Here is an 18,474-nt window from a genome sequence, read left to right on the forward strand (position 1 = left end):
GCTCGGAGTATAATGCGGTTCTTTGATACGCATTACGATTTGAATGAGCCTTCACACCTGCCAAACGAAGTGCATTTTCTGAAAATGCGCAGCAGAATTCGTTTTAATCGCAGCAATGATCTCTGGTATGAATGTGACCCTAAATTAATTTCACCTATATGCCATCAAAATGTCATTAAGACATGTGAATCCCTTGACTCCTTCAAAACCGCTCTCAAAGGGCACCTATGGATGGCTGCAATTCTAAACCGGCCCCCGTGAAATCTGAATCCCCCACCCACCCCTTTTTCCCCTCACTGTAGATATATGTTTTCTTTCCCCTTTTTACCTCCTTTATGATGATGTTTTCCATCTCTATATTTGTATGTCTCTAAATGTTATGATGAATATCCACTCACAGTTAACAGTTTTTTGTATTGAGTTGTGCTTGAAATGTACTGTACCGCGTTTTTCGGAAAACCGATGGAGAAACGCCCCTTAAAAATCTGAATTTGCGCCTGGTGTGTGGAGACCTTAATTCTGCAATCTGTTAATAAATACTTCAATCAATCAATCAATCAATCAATCAAACCAACAGGGGGAGCTGTTGCACCACTCACTTCAGACAGGTCTGATTGTTCTTTTACTATTTTGGAGGGGAAAAAAACATTTTAAAGTTGTTCAACTATCCGATCTACATCTACACTTGTAGATCGGCTATTTGAACTAGGCCTATTAAAAAAATCAAATCAGTAAAAAAGGGAAAGAAGTTTAAGGATAAGAATAGAATATACTTTATTTGCCATTTGCACAAGTGCATAGGAAATATTGGAGTGCAGCTCCCAGGGTCAGCATTAAAAAAGAGTCAGAGAAGAATACAGATAAGACAGGTGCGCTGTCTGTAGATTGTGTCCATGGCAGGGAGGTCTGATCCAATAATTCTCTCCACACATTTGACAACTCTCAGCTTGGGTGATACCGCTGGTCAGGATGCTTTCAACGAGTCCTCTGTAGGCCAGATTAAGGGGTTGAAGACCAAGTTCGGCCTTCTTCAGCACAGACGACAATAGAGCCTATGGGCTCCACAGAAAGTGGTATAGAGGAATTCAAAACAACAATACCTGCAAATACCTCTTACATTTTGTGGAAAGGCCTATAATGGGAATAAGAGTGTATATGCCTACATAGTACATACTGTTCATAAAAATAAAATAAAACAGACCTTTTGAAATCTGTCACATTGACAAAACATGTCAGGAAGAGTCCACGAACAGGGGGAAAAAACGCTTTAGGTTACATGTATTTCCTAATTCCTATTTCCTCAGCATCAGTGTTCTCATCATCTCAGGTCCTGCATCAGGCCCTAATATATGATCAAAATTATGTTCCCCATGTCAGTTACTACATTAATTTTGTGTGTAGCCTACAAGCTTACAGCGCTGTGAGCTGGTACATCGGCTATTTACGCTATTTGTTGTACAGTGAAGTATATAGGGGTTAAATGGTTAAAAGGGCTGTGGTGTTTTGTATGTATGGACCCACTTTGACAGGGTGGCTTGCTTGGGCATTGTTAGGAGGATCCATTGTTCCGAAGCACATGGACAGGCCTCTAGGCCGTATTTATTGACCCTGTGTGATTGTGATTGGTGGGTCATGGGGCCAGCATTTGCATCTGGTCCATGAGTTTAGGTTGTGATGTAGGCTACTCTATTATATTGAGAGAATTTGATTGTTGATACATAATAGTGAAATTAACAATTTATTTGGACAGGTGAATATAGTGCTTATATCGTTGCAGACAATTGCGTGTACGTGTGCGTGCGTGTGTGTGGGTGCTGTGTGTGTGGGTGTGCGCACGTGCACGAGTGTGTCTGTGCATGTGTGTGAATGACAAAACGGATGTGTTTTTGTGCTACCGAACTGTTTTTGAGCAGTGCTAACCGCTCCAACATGTTACTTTGGGTTTCTACTGTCTAGTCCGTAGCAGCATGGTGAGATCATGTGGGTCTATACTGTATGTATTTCATCATCATGATAAAAGGCACTGCTCACTTCACATGGGTGTGATTTGTTTTTGTGTTTAAGCAATCGAGAAAATACTGCTAATGTATACGGCTAATAATGATAAATTGCAGTAATTAATAGCCTTCTAAATTCTGTTGGCCTATCTGGCCACGATTGTAACTGGTTGTCATCCTACATGAAAGACAGAACTTTCCCTGCTTTCCCTGTGTCTCTGGGTAGTTTCAAATATGATGAATTTAGCATTTACTGTGGGGGTCAGTTCTTGGTCCATTGCTTTTTAATCATATATGCTCAGAGAGAGAGAGAGAGAGAGAGAGAGAGAGAGAGAGAGAGAGAGAGAGAGAGAGAGAGAGAGAGATTGTGGGGGTCTTGTAATCATTTGTTTTATGGGGTGGGTTTATAAATGTGTGTGTGTGTGGGGGAGGAGGTGGTAGATGTGTAGTGTTGGCAATGTGTATCTCTTTGTATAAAATGCATTTAGTTGGATTGGTTTTCTATGTGAAGTATGTTGAGTCTACACAGTGTGAAATGACAAATTCAATTGACTGACTTGACTTGATTAAACATAATATGGTCCTATGCACTGGAAGGTCATTTGACTTTGAATGATACAATATAACAGAAATATGCAATCTAGTGTAGATGCCTCTGAATTTGTGGAGACGATCTATTCTACAAGATCGCCAAACAAACAATAAGCTGGCATGAGCTGTTTCATGCTGCTTCACTGAGCAGAAGCCGAGGAGAAAAGACTGTTGTCCCTTGTTGTATGTTTGTCCCTTTTTTATTGATTTCAAAAACACCAATTTGCATAACGATGGCTTCCAAAATCTATACATAAATAAATTATGAATTATTGAATGAACTCATTAATTTGTTTCTGTGCTTCAACAGTTAAGCTTTTTGACCACTTTCTAACCACGTGGCTGGTGTCAGTCAAGCACTGATGTCAGACACAACAGAAACCATACATGTATTATTAGATGTGTCTTTTGTGATTCAACCCAACATTAATATGGGCATTGGGCATATCTCTCGGATCGGCGGTTCGGCATTAGGTGTAAGTTTGTAGTTTAAAACAAAATATCTGAAATACAAGCTCACAGCACGTCATGATGCAACGTGTTAGGAGTGTGTAGATCAGATATTTTGGCGATTTGTCGTACATGTTTTGGATTGATTGAATACTTTATTAGCAGTTTGCAAAAAGTGCAGATGTACAGTTTATAACTAGAAAAAGTGCCACTCGGGGCACAGGGCTCCACCAGGTTGGTCAGGTTGTGGCCTCCTGGTAGCACTATAATAGGCATATGTTCTTACACCATTGATGGCAATTGGATGATTTGAGGCATTTTGTTCCAAAAATGTGTTTTGCTAAAATCCACCTGTTGGTGGCGCTATAACAGGCCATTGTGAAAAGGGTGGGATATATTCCTCAGCCTAGTAGGAAAGTCTGTGAAAGATTTCACGTAAATTGCACGCTGGGTTCATGATTTGAGGCTTTTTGTTTCAAAAGGGTCAATCCTGCAAACTTTGAAAGCCAATGTTAGCCAATTAGGATGGAATATGAAATATCGGACAGATCCATCTTGAACACATGACTATAGAGATAGTGTGTAACGATTTGCGGGATTTTTGGACAGAATCTGGAGGAGTAATAAAAAAAAAAATGTTTTTTAAAAGTCGGCCTCCTGGTGGCGCTATAACAGGCCGTTCTGGAAATTGGCAGAGGTTCATCGTTGGCATCCAGGGAGTGTGTGTGCAAAATCTGGCATCGACCGGTTAACGGTGCCGGAGATTAGCTGTTCACAGACGGACGGACGGAGTGCAAAACATACTCTCTCCCCATGCCTTCTTCAGCCTGGTGGAGACAATAATGTTAAAAAGGATAACACAAAAAAGGCCAGAGGGCTTATTTCCATTTTGGTCCCGACTGTGTGTTCAATACTATACAATAAATCATAGGAGAGTATCATTTCTGTACAAAGTAAAACAGAAATTACAAAGTCTTTATGTACTTTGGCTTAATCTTGCCGTAGATCTCTCCAGCCCAGTCCAGAGTACATCTGCGACTGCCACCCCTAGATGAGTTCATAATGTCTATGGATGGAGGCTAATGACTGACATGATGAAGGACTGTCACCGCTGTCCTCACACACGACATGCTGCCTTCCTTCCCATCAGGCATCTGGAGCCCGGGCCTGTCATCGTTGACCTCTGACCCCGCAGCTGGAGCCCCGCTCTGGGGACACTTCAGATGCCCTCTTACAATGTATGGAAACACACACACATACACACACGCACCACATGTGTGTGCACACACACACACACACACACACACACACACACACACACACACACACACACACACACTCATCTAATTGCGTTACTTAATAATAATTGCATTATATAATGATTGAATACAGTGTATGGCTGGTGTTTTCATGGATTGAAACAGAACACATACGCACATGTGCATGCATGTGTGTGCATGTGCATGCGCTTGAGCGTACGTGTGTGCTGTGCACGCATGTGTGTTTGTCTGTCTAGGCAGGTATCTCCTTTGTTTGTTGAAACAGATACTGGCGTTTGTTGTGACTGTTGTTGCTTGCAGCTTGTGTGCGTGTACGCATGCACGCGTGTGTCTGAGTGAGTGAGTGAGTGAGTGAGTGAGTGAGTGAGTCAGTGAGTCAGTGAGTCAGTGAGTGAGTGGGCGTCTGTGTGCGTGCGTGCATGCACGCGTATTGCCCCACCAAAGTTGTATTGTTGCATTATTTGCCGTCATCTCTGCATGCATGCAAGCACGCATGTATGGAGAGTGCTGCGCTGTAGGCTCTGCTCAGGTTTGCTGTTACAGCAGCTCTCTGGCTTCTGTGCAGCACGCAGAGGAAATCTATCCTGACACGAAGATAAGGCCCTCTACCTCTATCTCTCTCTCTCTCTCTCTCTCTCACTCACACACACACACACACACACACACACACACACACACACACACACACTCACACGTGAGCCATATAGCTTAGCAGCTGGACAGATGTGATGGATGGTCGGTAATCACACGGAATAGCAGGGTGGGATTAGTAACAACAGTAACCTCTTGATAACAGTGTGAGAAACAGAGATGACACAGTGATGTTTATTAACAATGATGAAAGATCACTGTGGCCACTGGCCAGTGGAACATATGTTGAATGTACAGCCACACAGTCAAATTCATCCATAGTGTTCATTTCGCATACAGGCACCTCAATATTTCTTTACATTTTGGGAAGAAGAGCCCATTTAACATTGCGGTACTCACAATGTTTAGGTGGTTAGATGGTTCAGTGGTTATTACCGTGGTTGTTACCACCATGCACCTCAAAGTCTGCTACGATGAACCATCGTACCATTGTACATACTTCCTTATTCTCTTTATTGCTGCTATTATTTTTTGTTGTTCCTTATTAATGCCATTATGTTCAAACCAGGGGGGCAGTCAGACAGATATTTTGTGAAGCCTGAAACTCCTGAAAGTTCATATAATGGCCTGTTGTGGCGCTGTCACTGGACCCAAAAAAACCCATAGCCCCATAGAAGTCCATTTTACGTCCATGTTAGACCCGGGGAACGCTTTGTCCATATTTTTTACAGTCTATGGTTCAAACCAAAGAATTTTGTATCTTGAAGAATCTTGAAGAAGATGTTGAAGAATCTTGAATAATAAATCTTGAAATATGGAATCTTAAAATCTTCATAGATGATGATGATGAATATATTTACTCCTGAAACTCAGTGAGTGAGGATTTTAGTGTCGACTACTGTGACTCGACCTGTCCCTTTCTCTCTCATAATATTTGTGCAAAGCGTGACAGATGTGAGCATCCCTTTTACCCTGCCAGCCTGCAACCCAATCAGTCCACACGAGCATTCTGCTGTGGGCAATAAAATGCAAATATGTTCCACACTGATACCAGGCCTGCTGCTGCCCCTCCAGCCTACCACAAAATAATGATACCAGTCTCAGAGAGGAGGAACCTGAATTGATTGATTCCACAGCGTCGCCTGCTGCTGCTGTACAATTAGAAAGGTGTTGCTCACGGGGGGGTTGAGGAGGGCCGTTTGGAGTGTAGTGATAAGGGATCATCAGGGTGCTGTGTGACAATCTGCTTGTAAGGCCACGATCTGATGTGCTGTGACATTGCTACTGCTGGCTTACTGCGTGAGTGTGTGTGTGCGTGCCGCGTGCATACTTATATTACTATACTTCCAAGGGCCAAGAATTTGAGAAACAGACATTGTGGGAACAATTTCACCGGTTCCCCACAAAATAACTCACTCAGGCTTGGGTTAAAATGATGGTCAAATGGTATTTATAAAATTTGCCTTCCTACAATCTGCACAAGTATTGTGTGTGCGTGTTTGTGAGAGGACTGTTTGTAGGGGCTTTATCAGTGTGCGACACAGAGAGCCATTCAGTGGCCACAGAGTCACAACAAAGGGCTAATTTAGTGGAACAAAGACATCTCGGTCCTGGAGGCCACGCCGGCTGCAAATCACAACAATAACCCTCCCATAGCCTTCCACTAAACGCCCAAAAGACTTTTAACAAACCAATAATACCACATCAACTCCTCAGGTAAACACAAACACACGCCGCCTGTTATTTGATCCCCAGGCACAGATAGGCTGACCTTTGGTACACAAGAAGAATAAATAGTATAATCTACGTCGCACAAATATGATTTTGTTGCACTTTCAAGCATTTCTGCCTATTGGCTGAGACTTATGTAAGCAGCTGGCCTATAGCGTTACTGCTCCTCTCCAGTGGTGTAAAGTAACTATAGTACTGTGCTTGATTACAATTTCAAGTTTACTTGAGTATTTCCATTTCTTCATACTTTAAACCTCGGCAAATATTTGTACTTTTTACTCCACCACATGTACTTGAGAGATTTAGATACTGGTATACTTTGCAGGTTTAGATTATTATTATTAATTAATCACTCATCTTCAAAATGTTTAGCAAAATTTAAGATCTACAAGCTCACAACACGTCGCATCACAAAGCGCTGTGAGCTTGTGGGTCTGCAGTTTTCGAATATCCTAAGTATGAATAGACGATGCTCATACGTTTGTACTTTACTTACAGTAAGTAAGTAGTACCCCCCCCCCCCCCCACAGCTCCTCTCCTCTCTCAGCACAGTGACATCCCCCCCACAGCTCCTCTCCTCTCTCAGCACAGTGACATCCATGAAATAAGAGCTCTGTGCGGAGTACCGTGGCTGAGAGACGCACTTCCTGTGTGGCGAGGCAGGAACAGGGGAGAGGAGAACACGCCTCATTTGGAATGGACTCGTACTAGAGTGCTGAAAATATGACTTCAAATCACTATCACCATTTCTGACTTATGCCTCGATTACGATATGACCGATTCTTTTTGTTTTATTTATAAGCAAAAACAGCAGATCTGCAAAATAATACAGTGCTTAAGTGGTTAATCAGCCTAATCGATGTAGTTGATTATTTAAAAAATCAATTACATTTGTAAATACAATCTGGTTCTCGATTATTCGAATAACCCATGAGCAAGATTACAGTAGGTCAGTTATTGGTAGATCTACTTGATATATTTTCATATACGTCCAGCCCTAAACACACCCCACTCATCACAATACACTCGTCACACTTGACAGACAGGTCTGTCAAACAGGATGGGCAGATCAATGCCCCCCCCCCCCCCCCCTCCCAACACTACCTAGCCCTTAAAGCACACACACACACACACACACACACACACACACACACACACACACACACACACACACACACACACACACACACAGGGGGGAGGGGGGGGGGGGGGTAAATAGAGTAATCAAATAGACAAAAGGAAATGCAGATTACCTGTTGCTATGACAACGGCAGCTGCAGTGTGTCGGACATGCTCTCAGACAGGGCTAAGTGGAGGAGGTGCTTCTGCAAACAGCATGAAATGTGATCTGGCTCACAAGCAGTACGTGGTCCGTGGTCGTGGGCCAGGTGCTTCCAGCAGTCGCAGCACCACAGAACCCTGGCTCTGTAGCTCACGGGAGGCATACTATCATCCGACAGAGCATTGCTCCGAAGGAGCAATGCTCCGAGGTGCGCTGCGGGTCCCCCTCCTAGTAGGAAGTAGTAAGGTGCCCGCAGGCGTGGCATTCTAACATCCTACTATAAATGCGCCACGTCTCTGCGTGCGTGCGTACGTGCGTGTGTGCATGTGTGTACGGTTGTAATGCACGTAACTCGAGAACCGTTTGACCCACCGACTTCACATTCGACACACGCGTTCCACACCCCCACAGGGAGTGCAGTGCCAGGTATCGGTCGGACCCACGGTTCTCCAGAACCACTACAAAAGGCTCTGGTCAGGCTCTGCCAGTGGGCCTAATGAGGCCAACTCCTTTCACCTGGGCCAGGCTCTGCCAGTGGGCCTAATGAGGCCAACTCCTTTCACCTGTGCAATTTCTAGCCTCTGCCTCAGCCAATTGAGGCTCAACCAATCAGGCTCTGCCAGTGGGCCGAATTGATTGCCAAGTACACTTTTCACAGTCAGTTTGCCCACTTCACACACAGGTACACATGCAGGCACAAACACAGATCTCCATGTGGGACACCGACTGACAGTTAAAACGGGTGCTATGGAAATGTATATCATTAGGTTCCCAAGTTGCATCGTTCCCAAGTAGGCACGTACAGGTCTAGTTCTAATACAGCCAGAAAAGCACATTCTGGCAGCCAGCTCGGTATAGCGTGCCTCGTTAGTCATTATACCACAGGTAGTTTCAAGGAAGCAATCTGATTGGTTACAAATGAGCATCACCTAATCAAAACATAAAAAACAGCTGTGCTGGGCAGTCGACACAGGCAATGCTACTAGCTAAGCTAGGTGTTTACATGGGACGTAGTGGCTACATTTGTCATTAAAAAAATAGGATTTGTTATTGAATATCTTAGTTTTAAGGGTAACTGTGGTATAATCGGCTCGTTCCTGCAGCAACGCAGGCATGCCATTAGTAAGGGATAATGTATGGCTGAGTGGTCATTGTTTATAGATAATCACCGACAGCGGAGCCTGAAGGTGATTTATATATAAACAATGACCACTCAGCCATACATTATCCCGCTTATTACACGGCTACTTAAAGGGGCATTCCACTCATTTTCAACATTTTATTATGTCATTGATTGATTGATTGAAATATTTATTAACAGTTTGCAGAATTACAGTACATTTCAAGCACAAACTCAATACAAAGACTGTTAACTGTGAGTGGACGGCCCAATTAAGCATTACACTTGTTTACACCTTAATATTATTAATATACATTAGAGCTGTTGTGTGTAAATAATAAAAAAGTCCCCCCATTCTGTGTTTCCTTGAACTGGAGATCTGAAAAAAAGTATATTAATGACATAGTAAAATGTTGAAAATGAGTGGAATGCCCCTTTAAGTATTTGCGCCACATACAAATATACCATACCATACCATACCACCTTTATTTATATAGCACATTAAAAAACAACAGCTTTACAGTAAAACATAAAAAAACACAACATACACATTGTCACATTGAACATCAGAAAACATCTCATATACTGTGCTTGGAAATGCCAAGGAATAAAGGTAAGTATTGAGGCGTGATTTAAACATCTGGAGGGTGGGGGCTCCAGGTGTTTATAAATATACTCGTAGTCTCGTACCCCCCAGCATTGGGACGTTATCTGCCAGCTACGTATGTACATTCCCACTACGGGGCAGAGGCGTGCAGTGTCGGTAGGCCAATGAGAGGCTGGCAGGGGCGGGTCTTAACGTGTGTGTGTGTGTGTGTGTGTGTGTGTGTGTGTGTGTGTGTGTGTGTGTGTGTGTGTGTGTGTGTGTGTGTGTGTGTGTGTGTGTGTGTGTGTGTGTGTGCAGTGGCGTGCACAGATAGACACTAGTGGGTGCTAGCAGCTAGAGCACCCCTGCCCTTCCCTCTGGACAGCAATGAGCCCTTTTTTTACAATGTACAATGTACAGTATGTGGACCATGGTGACATTGATATATTAATATATTATTTAGGCCCTAAAATCTATAAATCTCACACTATTAAGGCAACCAGCCGGTTCCACGCGCTGCACAAGGTGCCCTTTTTTCACTTGAGCACCTTCCCCTCTAAATGTCTGTGCACGCCAGTGTGTGTGTGTGTGTGTGTGTGTGTGTGTGTGTGTGTGTGTGTGTGTGTGTGTGTGTGTGTGTGTGTGTGTGTGTGTGTGTGTGTGTCTCGGGGTGGGGTGAATTTTCCACATACTCATACTGTATATCATTATACCACCAGCTCAGTAGCTTTGTGATTAGAGTGTCTGCCCAGCTGTGATTCATACCAAGGCATAGACTATAATACAATGGTAGGCCTGCCCAGTACCACTGCCTTCCTGCTTGGCATTCAGCATTAAAGATTGGATTGGGGTAAGTCTCAGTGACATATAGAATATAATGTTCAGGGGATATACTATACTTGTACTGTACATCAAGCTGTCTCACGCTGCGGAAACAGGAGATAGGCTCCTGACCACATGGCTCAGGAATCGTCATTATATCAGCATATAGATTCAAGATTAAAGTTTTTATTTATTGCTACATTGAGTATATAAAAGCTAAATTATTTCATTTTGGTCCTTCAAACAAGTTTCCGACGGGATTTGTTGTAGACAGAAAAAAGCTGTCCATGTGCAGCTGTAACTCAGGTCAGTTTTACTAAGAATAGTGTTGATAAAAGTGGTAAACAAAAAAATCACACCTGTGTGAAGTGAAATGTTGATTAGGTGATGTAATGGTGATGTAAAACAAATGGTGACAAAACAAACATTAAATTCTCTTTATTGTTAAAGGACCATTTCACCACTTTTCAACCTATCTTCATTCATCACAATTTGCGTCCTCACTTTTGTCTTCAATGTTTGTGTTTACACACTTTTGTCTTCAATGTTTGCGTTTACACAAGCCCTGAAAGCTGGACACCTCAAAAAACACAAACAGTAACATAGAAAAATAATAGCTGCATAGATTATAGGCTACCACTAAGCATGTGGGAAATTCAACCGTTGACGTTGAACTATGCCCAGGTTAGATAATCAACTTTAAGTGTCACATTGTCCATGTATGTAACAGGGGCCTCCGGGCCAGCTGGGAAGGGGGGGGTGGGCTTTGGGAGTCAGAGGAAGGACACACATCCCCACCTCGCCAGCCACCCTCCATACAGTCAGTTCTCCCCCCCTCCCCCCCCCCGACACAGACGCATCATCGGAGGCCAGCAGCTGGCAGCCTGCCTGCCCCATTTGAACTCCCATCAGCACTCACTGCAGACCGGCTAATCACAGCCAATGATGGCTCAGCACCACCACCACCATCGGCCCTGGACACTACCACACCTGCCCCCCACAACACTGGCGCACGCACGTACGCGCGCACGCACGCACGCACGCACGCACGCACGCACGCACGCACGCACGCACGCACGCACACACACACACACACACACACACACACACACACAGACACACCATCATAAGGTCCCAGATGGCACCGTCCCACCAGTGTATGTGTGTGTGAGTGTGGGGGGTGGGGGGGCGCAGTGTCCTCTTACCTCCCCTGACAGCTGAAGGTGCACTGGTGACAGAGAGTGGGGAGACAGAGTCCCGGAACCAAATGAAGCCATCAGCAGCTGGAGGTGAATCCTATGTTGAGGGGTTTGCCGTTGTCTTATAGTCTTACAAAAACGTACTAAAAATAGCAGACGACAAGCTCACAACACATCACATTTTTTAGGGGCGCTAGCCCCCCAATGTCTGGCTTTTAGAAATGACGTCATGTGACAGCCAAGTCTATGGACTTTTAATGTTTGTCTTTAAACAGGACCCCACTCCTAACGTCATGTGGCAGCCACAGTGGGCGCCCCTCACTTCATACGAGTTTTGAAAATCGGGACGCCAGGGTCAATGTGGTTAAACAATGTGGGTGTGTTGATGACTGTATAATGTACTCACAGCCACACATTGCTTCACACGCCTGCACAGTGTGTGGATGTGTCATTAAACACAAATTGATGACCGCTCATGTCATCCAAAAGAGATGTGACAGCCTGCATGGTTGTTGGCAGCGGTCCCGCAGTGGTCATTAAGGTGACTTTTATTATCTTTAGCCTATAAATACGATTACAGCTGTGGGGGTGGAGTGGTCTTTAGCAATTGCAATTTTTTTATTTTTGTGTTAGTAATCCATTTCTGCGTGGGTGACTTGACGGTACAGGGCTGTGCATGTACAGTATATGCACTGAGATAAGCTGCCATCATCGTTAAGCAGGGAGCAGATGGTACATTGATCCTGTGCACATCACTGTAGTCTGGTATGTGCCTTCCTCATTAGAACCACTCTCACATACAAACGCATATATAATACATACAAATTGACATAATATTCACATCAGACACCTTTTAAATTATGTAAAGGGGTCCATTACAGCAGTAGTTGTCAAACTTTTTAATTTAAAAAAGGATCCCCAGTTTGATATGCATTAGATAGACCATTGATACAATTTTCTCTCTCTGGGGACCAAATCTACACTATAGCCTAATCCTATATACCTCTGAGAGTGTGCAAATGGTCATTTTCCAAACAAATTCAAAGATTTCCCAACTGCGAAAATAGAAAATCTACAAGCTCGTAATGTGTGCCACTGCCAAGCATTGTGCATCTGCTATGTTCACCATATTTGAATTAGGACTTAAAGGGACATTTCACCCTTTTTGCCAATGTTAATGACATTTAGAAGATTTACACACTTTACTGGGTGTCTTCATGTGTGTAATATGTGGTTTTAGATATTTTAGTTTTTAGCAGTGAGCCGAGTGTCTCTGATGTCATGGACACATGGGCTCACTTACTTCCTGGACTCCATGTTGTCTCATTAAGACAGCCCTCCCCCTATCCACATGGAGGAGCAGTGCACCAAAGAATTATGGGAATTGTATTCCAGGAAGTAAGTGAGCCCTAGTGTCCATGACACTGGGCTCACTGCTAAAACTGCTAAGACCCCCAGGAATGTGTTCTAAATCTTCTAAACGTCATTATCATTGTTTTCCCATTAACATAAAGTGTCCCTTTAATGTGCTTTTTCTTTCCTAGAAATTGTGAAGCCAAAAGTAGGTTACAATATTTGCCTTTGAAATGCAGTGGAGTGAAATCCTCAAGTAAAGTACAGATCCTCAAAAATATAAGGTACAAACATAATGTTCAGTCCACCACTGATGAAGGGTGATCACACTTGTACAGAAGGTCTGTCTCCCCTATACTCTGTAATGTATGTCAGCTTTGTTGTAGTGCAGGCGACGAGGATCCAATCATCTCCTTTAGCATGCGCTGCTGTGACTGTCTGGCAGATATAGCCTGCCGGTATACTGTAGTATGCAATAATAAGCTATATTTAGCTGCAGGATCTGTGTGTGCGTAAAGTGACGCACATAGCGTGAACGCATCCACACACACCACCGTGTGTGGTGAAAAGAGGTCGTGCCACACTGAGTATGTGGCACATAGCCAGAAGTAGTTCGTTTTAGCCCACCCCCTGGTACTTATCATTCATAGGCTAGTATAATAGCCTAATAATGACACATCATGCATGGCTATGAATAGGCTATAATGTAGCATAGGCTTATTATGCTCAGGAAACCAAACAATCTTGAGCTTTTTTGAATAAAGACAGAGGACTGGCCCTTGAAATGGCAAAATCCACGATCCCCCAGTTAAATGAAATGAATGAAACAGTAGGTCTATTTTTACCTATACAGTATATGGTATAGGCCTATAGGCTGTTACTACAACAATATAGACCTACAGTGAGCCCACATCTCTTCCATCATTGAGACATAACCTTTGACCCTGGTGTTGGGTAGGACATCTGGCCTACTGGATGATAACAGGTAGCACTGGAGCTCATGAATGTGCAATAACTAGCCTATAATGCTGCTTGAAAGGGGTAGAAATGTGGTTTGAGTCCCGGATAGCGTAAAGTATATTGATTGCATCTAGGCCAAATAATGTAATAGACGGTATGGACCGTCCCTTACTCGGAGTGCCCAAAATGGAACACTAAGTTGTCTATACATCATCAGTCCTACCGATAGTAAGTATAAAGTATATAGCCCAATGCGCTACTGTGTGGCCCAGAGACATCTAATAGAAGAGTTACGATATTGAGGGGGCAGAAGCCGAGCACTCGAGCGCTGTTCATGCAGCCTGAACTGGGACAAGCTGGAGTTTGAAATACATTGTTTTCAATGAGGGTGGCGCAAATAATCTGCTATTTTAGGCATGTGACCATGTGTGCAACATGACGACTGTTTTAAAGTATTGTACAGTGACAACTAAAGTCTCTGTAATGTTTATGTTGTACGTCGATTACTACAAAAAATCTAAAATAAAGGGATTTAAGATCATTAAAGCTGGGCTGTTTCCTGGGTCCAATGCATTTCTGCCTACTTCCGGTCCAGGACTTGTCCCTATTTGTTGTCCACTGGCCCCATGAAGTGAACGGAGTTTTCGTAACTCTGTCTTACTCTATGGCTCTGGTGTGGCCTAACTGCACTTTATGAATAATGAAAAAAATGACGTAAACAATGCGGCGCTCTTCTTTGCAGGCCGGCGTTCACCGGGGGCGGGGCGTTGCGAAGCGTGACGCGGCCGTGACGTAGTCTCTCCACTCGGGGATGTTTTAATCCTTCTTGCCGCATGCACTGCAGCAGCAACAGAACACACACACCGGTGGTACAACCAACCAGCAGAGCAGAGGAGAGGAGGCAGGCAGGCACTGCAGCACCAACAGAACACACACACCGGTGGTACAACCAACCAGCAGAGCAGAGGAGAGGAGGCAGGCAGGCAGGGGCTCACCCAACAACCAACCCATGGACCACATATAGAGGACAGATAAGGCCCACGTTAATTGGTCTTTAAAAGAAAAGAATCAGAGAAAACGAAGGCAGGCTTTAATCATTTACTAGGCTATTATTTATTTGGATAGGTCGAACTCGAACCCCTCCTCTCTCTCTCTCTCTCTCTCTCTCTCTCTCTCTTTCCAAAGAAGACTACTAGACTGTTCTATCAAAAAAGACTGAATTCCATTTTCGACTATATATACGACTAAATATATGTTTTTTTGTTGCAACAGTAAATGGGTGATCACGTCTTGCTGTCAGATAACATAAGCACTCTACTGGGCGGACTGAGTCGCTCCTTTCAGATCCTCCTCGGCCTCTCCTCCTCCTCCTCCTCCGGTGCCACTCGGCCGGTTGCGGCCCGGTTCGTCCTTGACGTCCCCGCTGCCGTTGCTCCTGTCAGCCGCTCTGCATCTTCATCATCATCATCAGAACATGCAGGATGAGCCTGCGGGGTTGACAACCACCACAACCACACAACCAGCAGCAGCCGGTGGCCCAGCGAGAAGGACAAGAAGAAACACAACAGCAACGTCAACGCGAGGATCGACAGGAATGGTATCCAACAACTGAACCAGACCGAACACCCATTACAGCAACCCGAACCACGAGCACCGCAGCCGCAGCGGACTACAGACAGCAGCCCTCTTAGCCACCATCACCACCAGTGTGTTATAGATTTACCCCCGAATTCGACCGGGATCGTTTTCGTCCGACGCAGTATATCTGTGACCTTCAGCAGCACAACAACCGGAACATACATGATCAGCAGTTACATCAGCACACCGAGCTGAGCTGAGCTCCAGCAGCACACAGTGCCAGAGGAGCAGCGCCAGTCACCTGCCGCAGAGGCAGCACTTGAGCACAGCGCAGCCCAGCGCGGAGCCTCGTCGCCCGGCAGGGACCAGCGGCTCTACCCGGGGATTGAACAGACCGAAGTCGATGCGCCTGCGTCGTCTTCGTCGCCCGCTTCCGTGAAACCCCCCCACACACACACGATCCAAATGGACTCCTCCATCGCCCACCATATCAATAATGGCAATGGCACCGGCGCAATGCTGTCCGGAGGGCTCGGCGCCGGCTTCGCGAGCCTCCAAGCCGCCCAGGAGATGCAGCAGAACAGCGCGGGCGGCGGCAGCAGCGCCGGTTCGGCTTCGCCTCCCCTCTCCGGGTTCGGAACCCCGTGGTCGGTCCAGACCAGCTCGTCGCCGCCGCCTCCTGTCCCCGGTTCCATCAGCGCCATCCACGCGAACGCCATCAACCAGATCCCCAACAACACCGACTCTGACAACGGGTTCTACCCAGGTATCCCCTCCTCCGTCAACCCGGCCTTCTTCCAGAGCTTCTCGCCGGTGTCTGCTAATCCGTGCGGCGGGATCAACGTGCAGGGCTTCAACGGGCCCTTCTCACCCCAGATAAACGTCCCCCAGCAGCAGCAGAACCGCAGGTCCCCGGTCAGTCCCCAGATGCACCACCAGCACCAGGGCGCCTTTCTGCAGCAGAGGAACAACTACAACCACCATCAGGTGAGTTTGACACAACGAGAACATGACGTCAAATTAAACTAAGTAGAGAAGAGATTATAAATCCAGTAGGCCAGAGTCTCTTAAAATATGTATTATTCTGCTTGCTTAGAGGCCTATACTGGTTCTCAATGTGGGTTAGTGGGGACCCCCTGGGGTCCTTAGGGGACGGGGGATGGAGCATCCAGTGGGTCCCCAGGAAAAAATGAGGAACAGTACACTTAAGCCCCATTTTCTTTTTCGGCTATATTCGAATTGCTGATTTGCTATTTTAGACAAAATGTAGGTCAATCTTGACAAATCGTCTATTATCGGGGTCCCCTATATATATATATATATATATATATACCGGTATATATATTATTATTTTTCCAAACAGTGGTCTGCGGTGAAAAACATCAATTTGTGGGGTCCTTGACATGAGAATGTTTGAAAACCACTGACATATAGACAGTATTGACGTCACCACCAAGCCGAACGTTAAATCTACGGGGGTTGGTACCCATACGATTCCACTGCCCCTTAAATTATCTGTACTATAGCTTATTAATCAAGGTATATTGTAGGTGTGATGTTAAAGACCACCATCATGTTAAACCATAATTCTTTACGGACCACTGGTAGGCCTAAGGTTGGACAGCACCTTGTGACATTGCAGTTAAATCATAGCCTAAAGTGTGTGTGTGTGTGTGTGTGTGTGTGTGTGCGTGTGCGTGCGTGCGTGCGTGCATGTGTGTGTGCGCTCGCGGGCACGCATGCACACTCGCTTTAACCAGTGTGTGTTGAGTCCAAACAGTTATTTTTATTTTTATATAATGCATTTGTCATGTCCTCTCTGTAAGGGGACTGAAGTCACTGGTCTTGGGGCAGAGGAAGGGAAGGGAGGGGCAGAGGGCAGGGGGAGCATCACTGAATCTCACTGTTGTCCTCCGCTGGAGGCTGGCACTGGGGTGCATGCAGCCCAGTCACATGTCACCAACACACACACACACACACACACCAACCATCCATGCCCTGTGGTTCACGCGGTGGAGGATACAAAGGCCTCGCAGGATTCGGTGTCCTAGAATCTAGGATGGCTGTCATGAAAACAGCCTGTGTGTGTGTGTGCGTGTGTGTGTGTGTGTGTGTGTGTGTGTGTGTGTGTGTGTGCGCGTGTGTGCGTGCGTGTGAGTTAGAAAGGGTGTGGTGGGGTGGGGGTTGGGGTTATAGTGGAGTCATAAACTCGTCATTACAGAAAGACGTTGTGTGCCACTAGGAGGCCATCAATCCAAGATATACGTACATGAAGATTCATGCACTACTGCTGTCAGGACCCATGTGTTATCAGGCCACAGTTTCTGGCTTCACATGCAATTTATCCCAATTTGTCATTGTGTGTGTGTGTGTGTGTGTGTGTGTGTGCACGCGTGCATCATGCGTGTGTGTATACTGTTACATGCATGTGCACGGCTGTCTGTTTACATATTAATGCGTGCAAATATTGTGGATGTATTATGCCAGTGCTGATTCAAACAAAGAGTAAATCGCAGTCCTGATCGTTTTCCACAGTTGATGACGAGAGCGAGCTCTTTCGATGCCACATGTAAACTGTACTGTATGCAGTATGCACGCACACGCACACACCCAAATATCCCCTCGGAGCTGTTTGCTGCTCATGCAAATGAGGAACAGGAATTTTTCGACAGATACTATACATTTGGTTCACGCCGTATGTTGTGTGACTTCCCCCATCATGCGAGCGCGTGTCAGGGAAACAATGAGACGTTGTGTGGATGGGAGCGACCGGCTGCGAGGCCAATGCACAGAGGAAGAGAGAGAGAGTGTGCGTTAGTGGTGTGTCGCAGTCCATAGGATACTTAGTCTTAAAGCCCTAAATCTTCTTACCCACCAACCCACAGAAGCAGATCAGACTAGGCCGTGGCTGAGAGAGAGAGAGAGAGAGGGAGT

At 45.3% G+C, this 18,474-nt stretch overlaps 1 protein-coding gene across 3 annotated transcripts in view; it reads left to right on the top strand.

The window, feature by feature from the left end:
• Positions 1-14,799: 14,799 nt before the first annotated feature.
• The window catches only part of cpeb2 (cytoplasmic polyadenylation element binding protein 2), a 32,371-nt gene continuing 28,696 nt past the window's right edge, over positions 14,800-18,474 (top strand). For all 3 annotated transcript variants that reach the window (XM_083767775.1, XM_083767776.1, XM_083767777.1), the window contains exon 1: positions 14,800-16,527. In XM_083767775.1, coding sequence (XP_083623901.1) covers positions 16,006-16,527 — 522 coding nt within the window. In that variant the 5' untranslated portion in view covers positions 14,800-16,005. The remainder of the gene's footprint in view (positions 16,528-18,474) is intronic.

Source organism: Protomyctophum parallelum (assembly GCF_964188405.1).
Source record: "Protomyctophum parallelum genome assembly, chromosome: 6".
Classification (NCBI taxonomy): domain Eukaryota; kingdom Metazoa; phylum Chordata; class Actinopteri; order Myctophiformes; family Myctophidae; genus Protomyctophum; species Protomyctophum parallelum.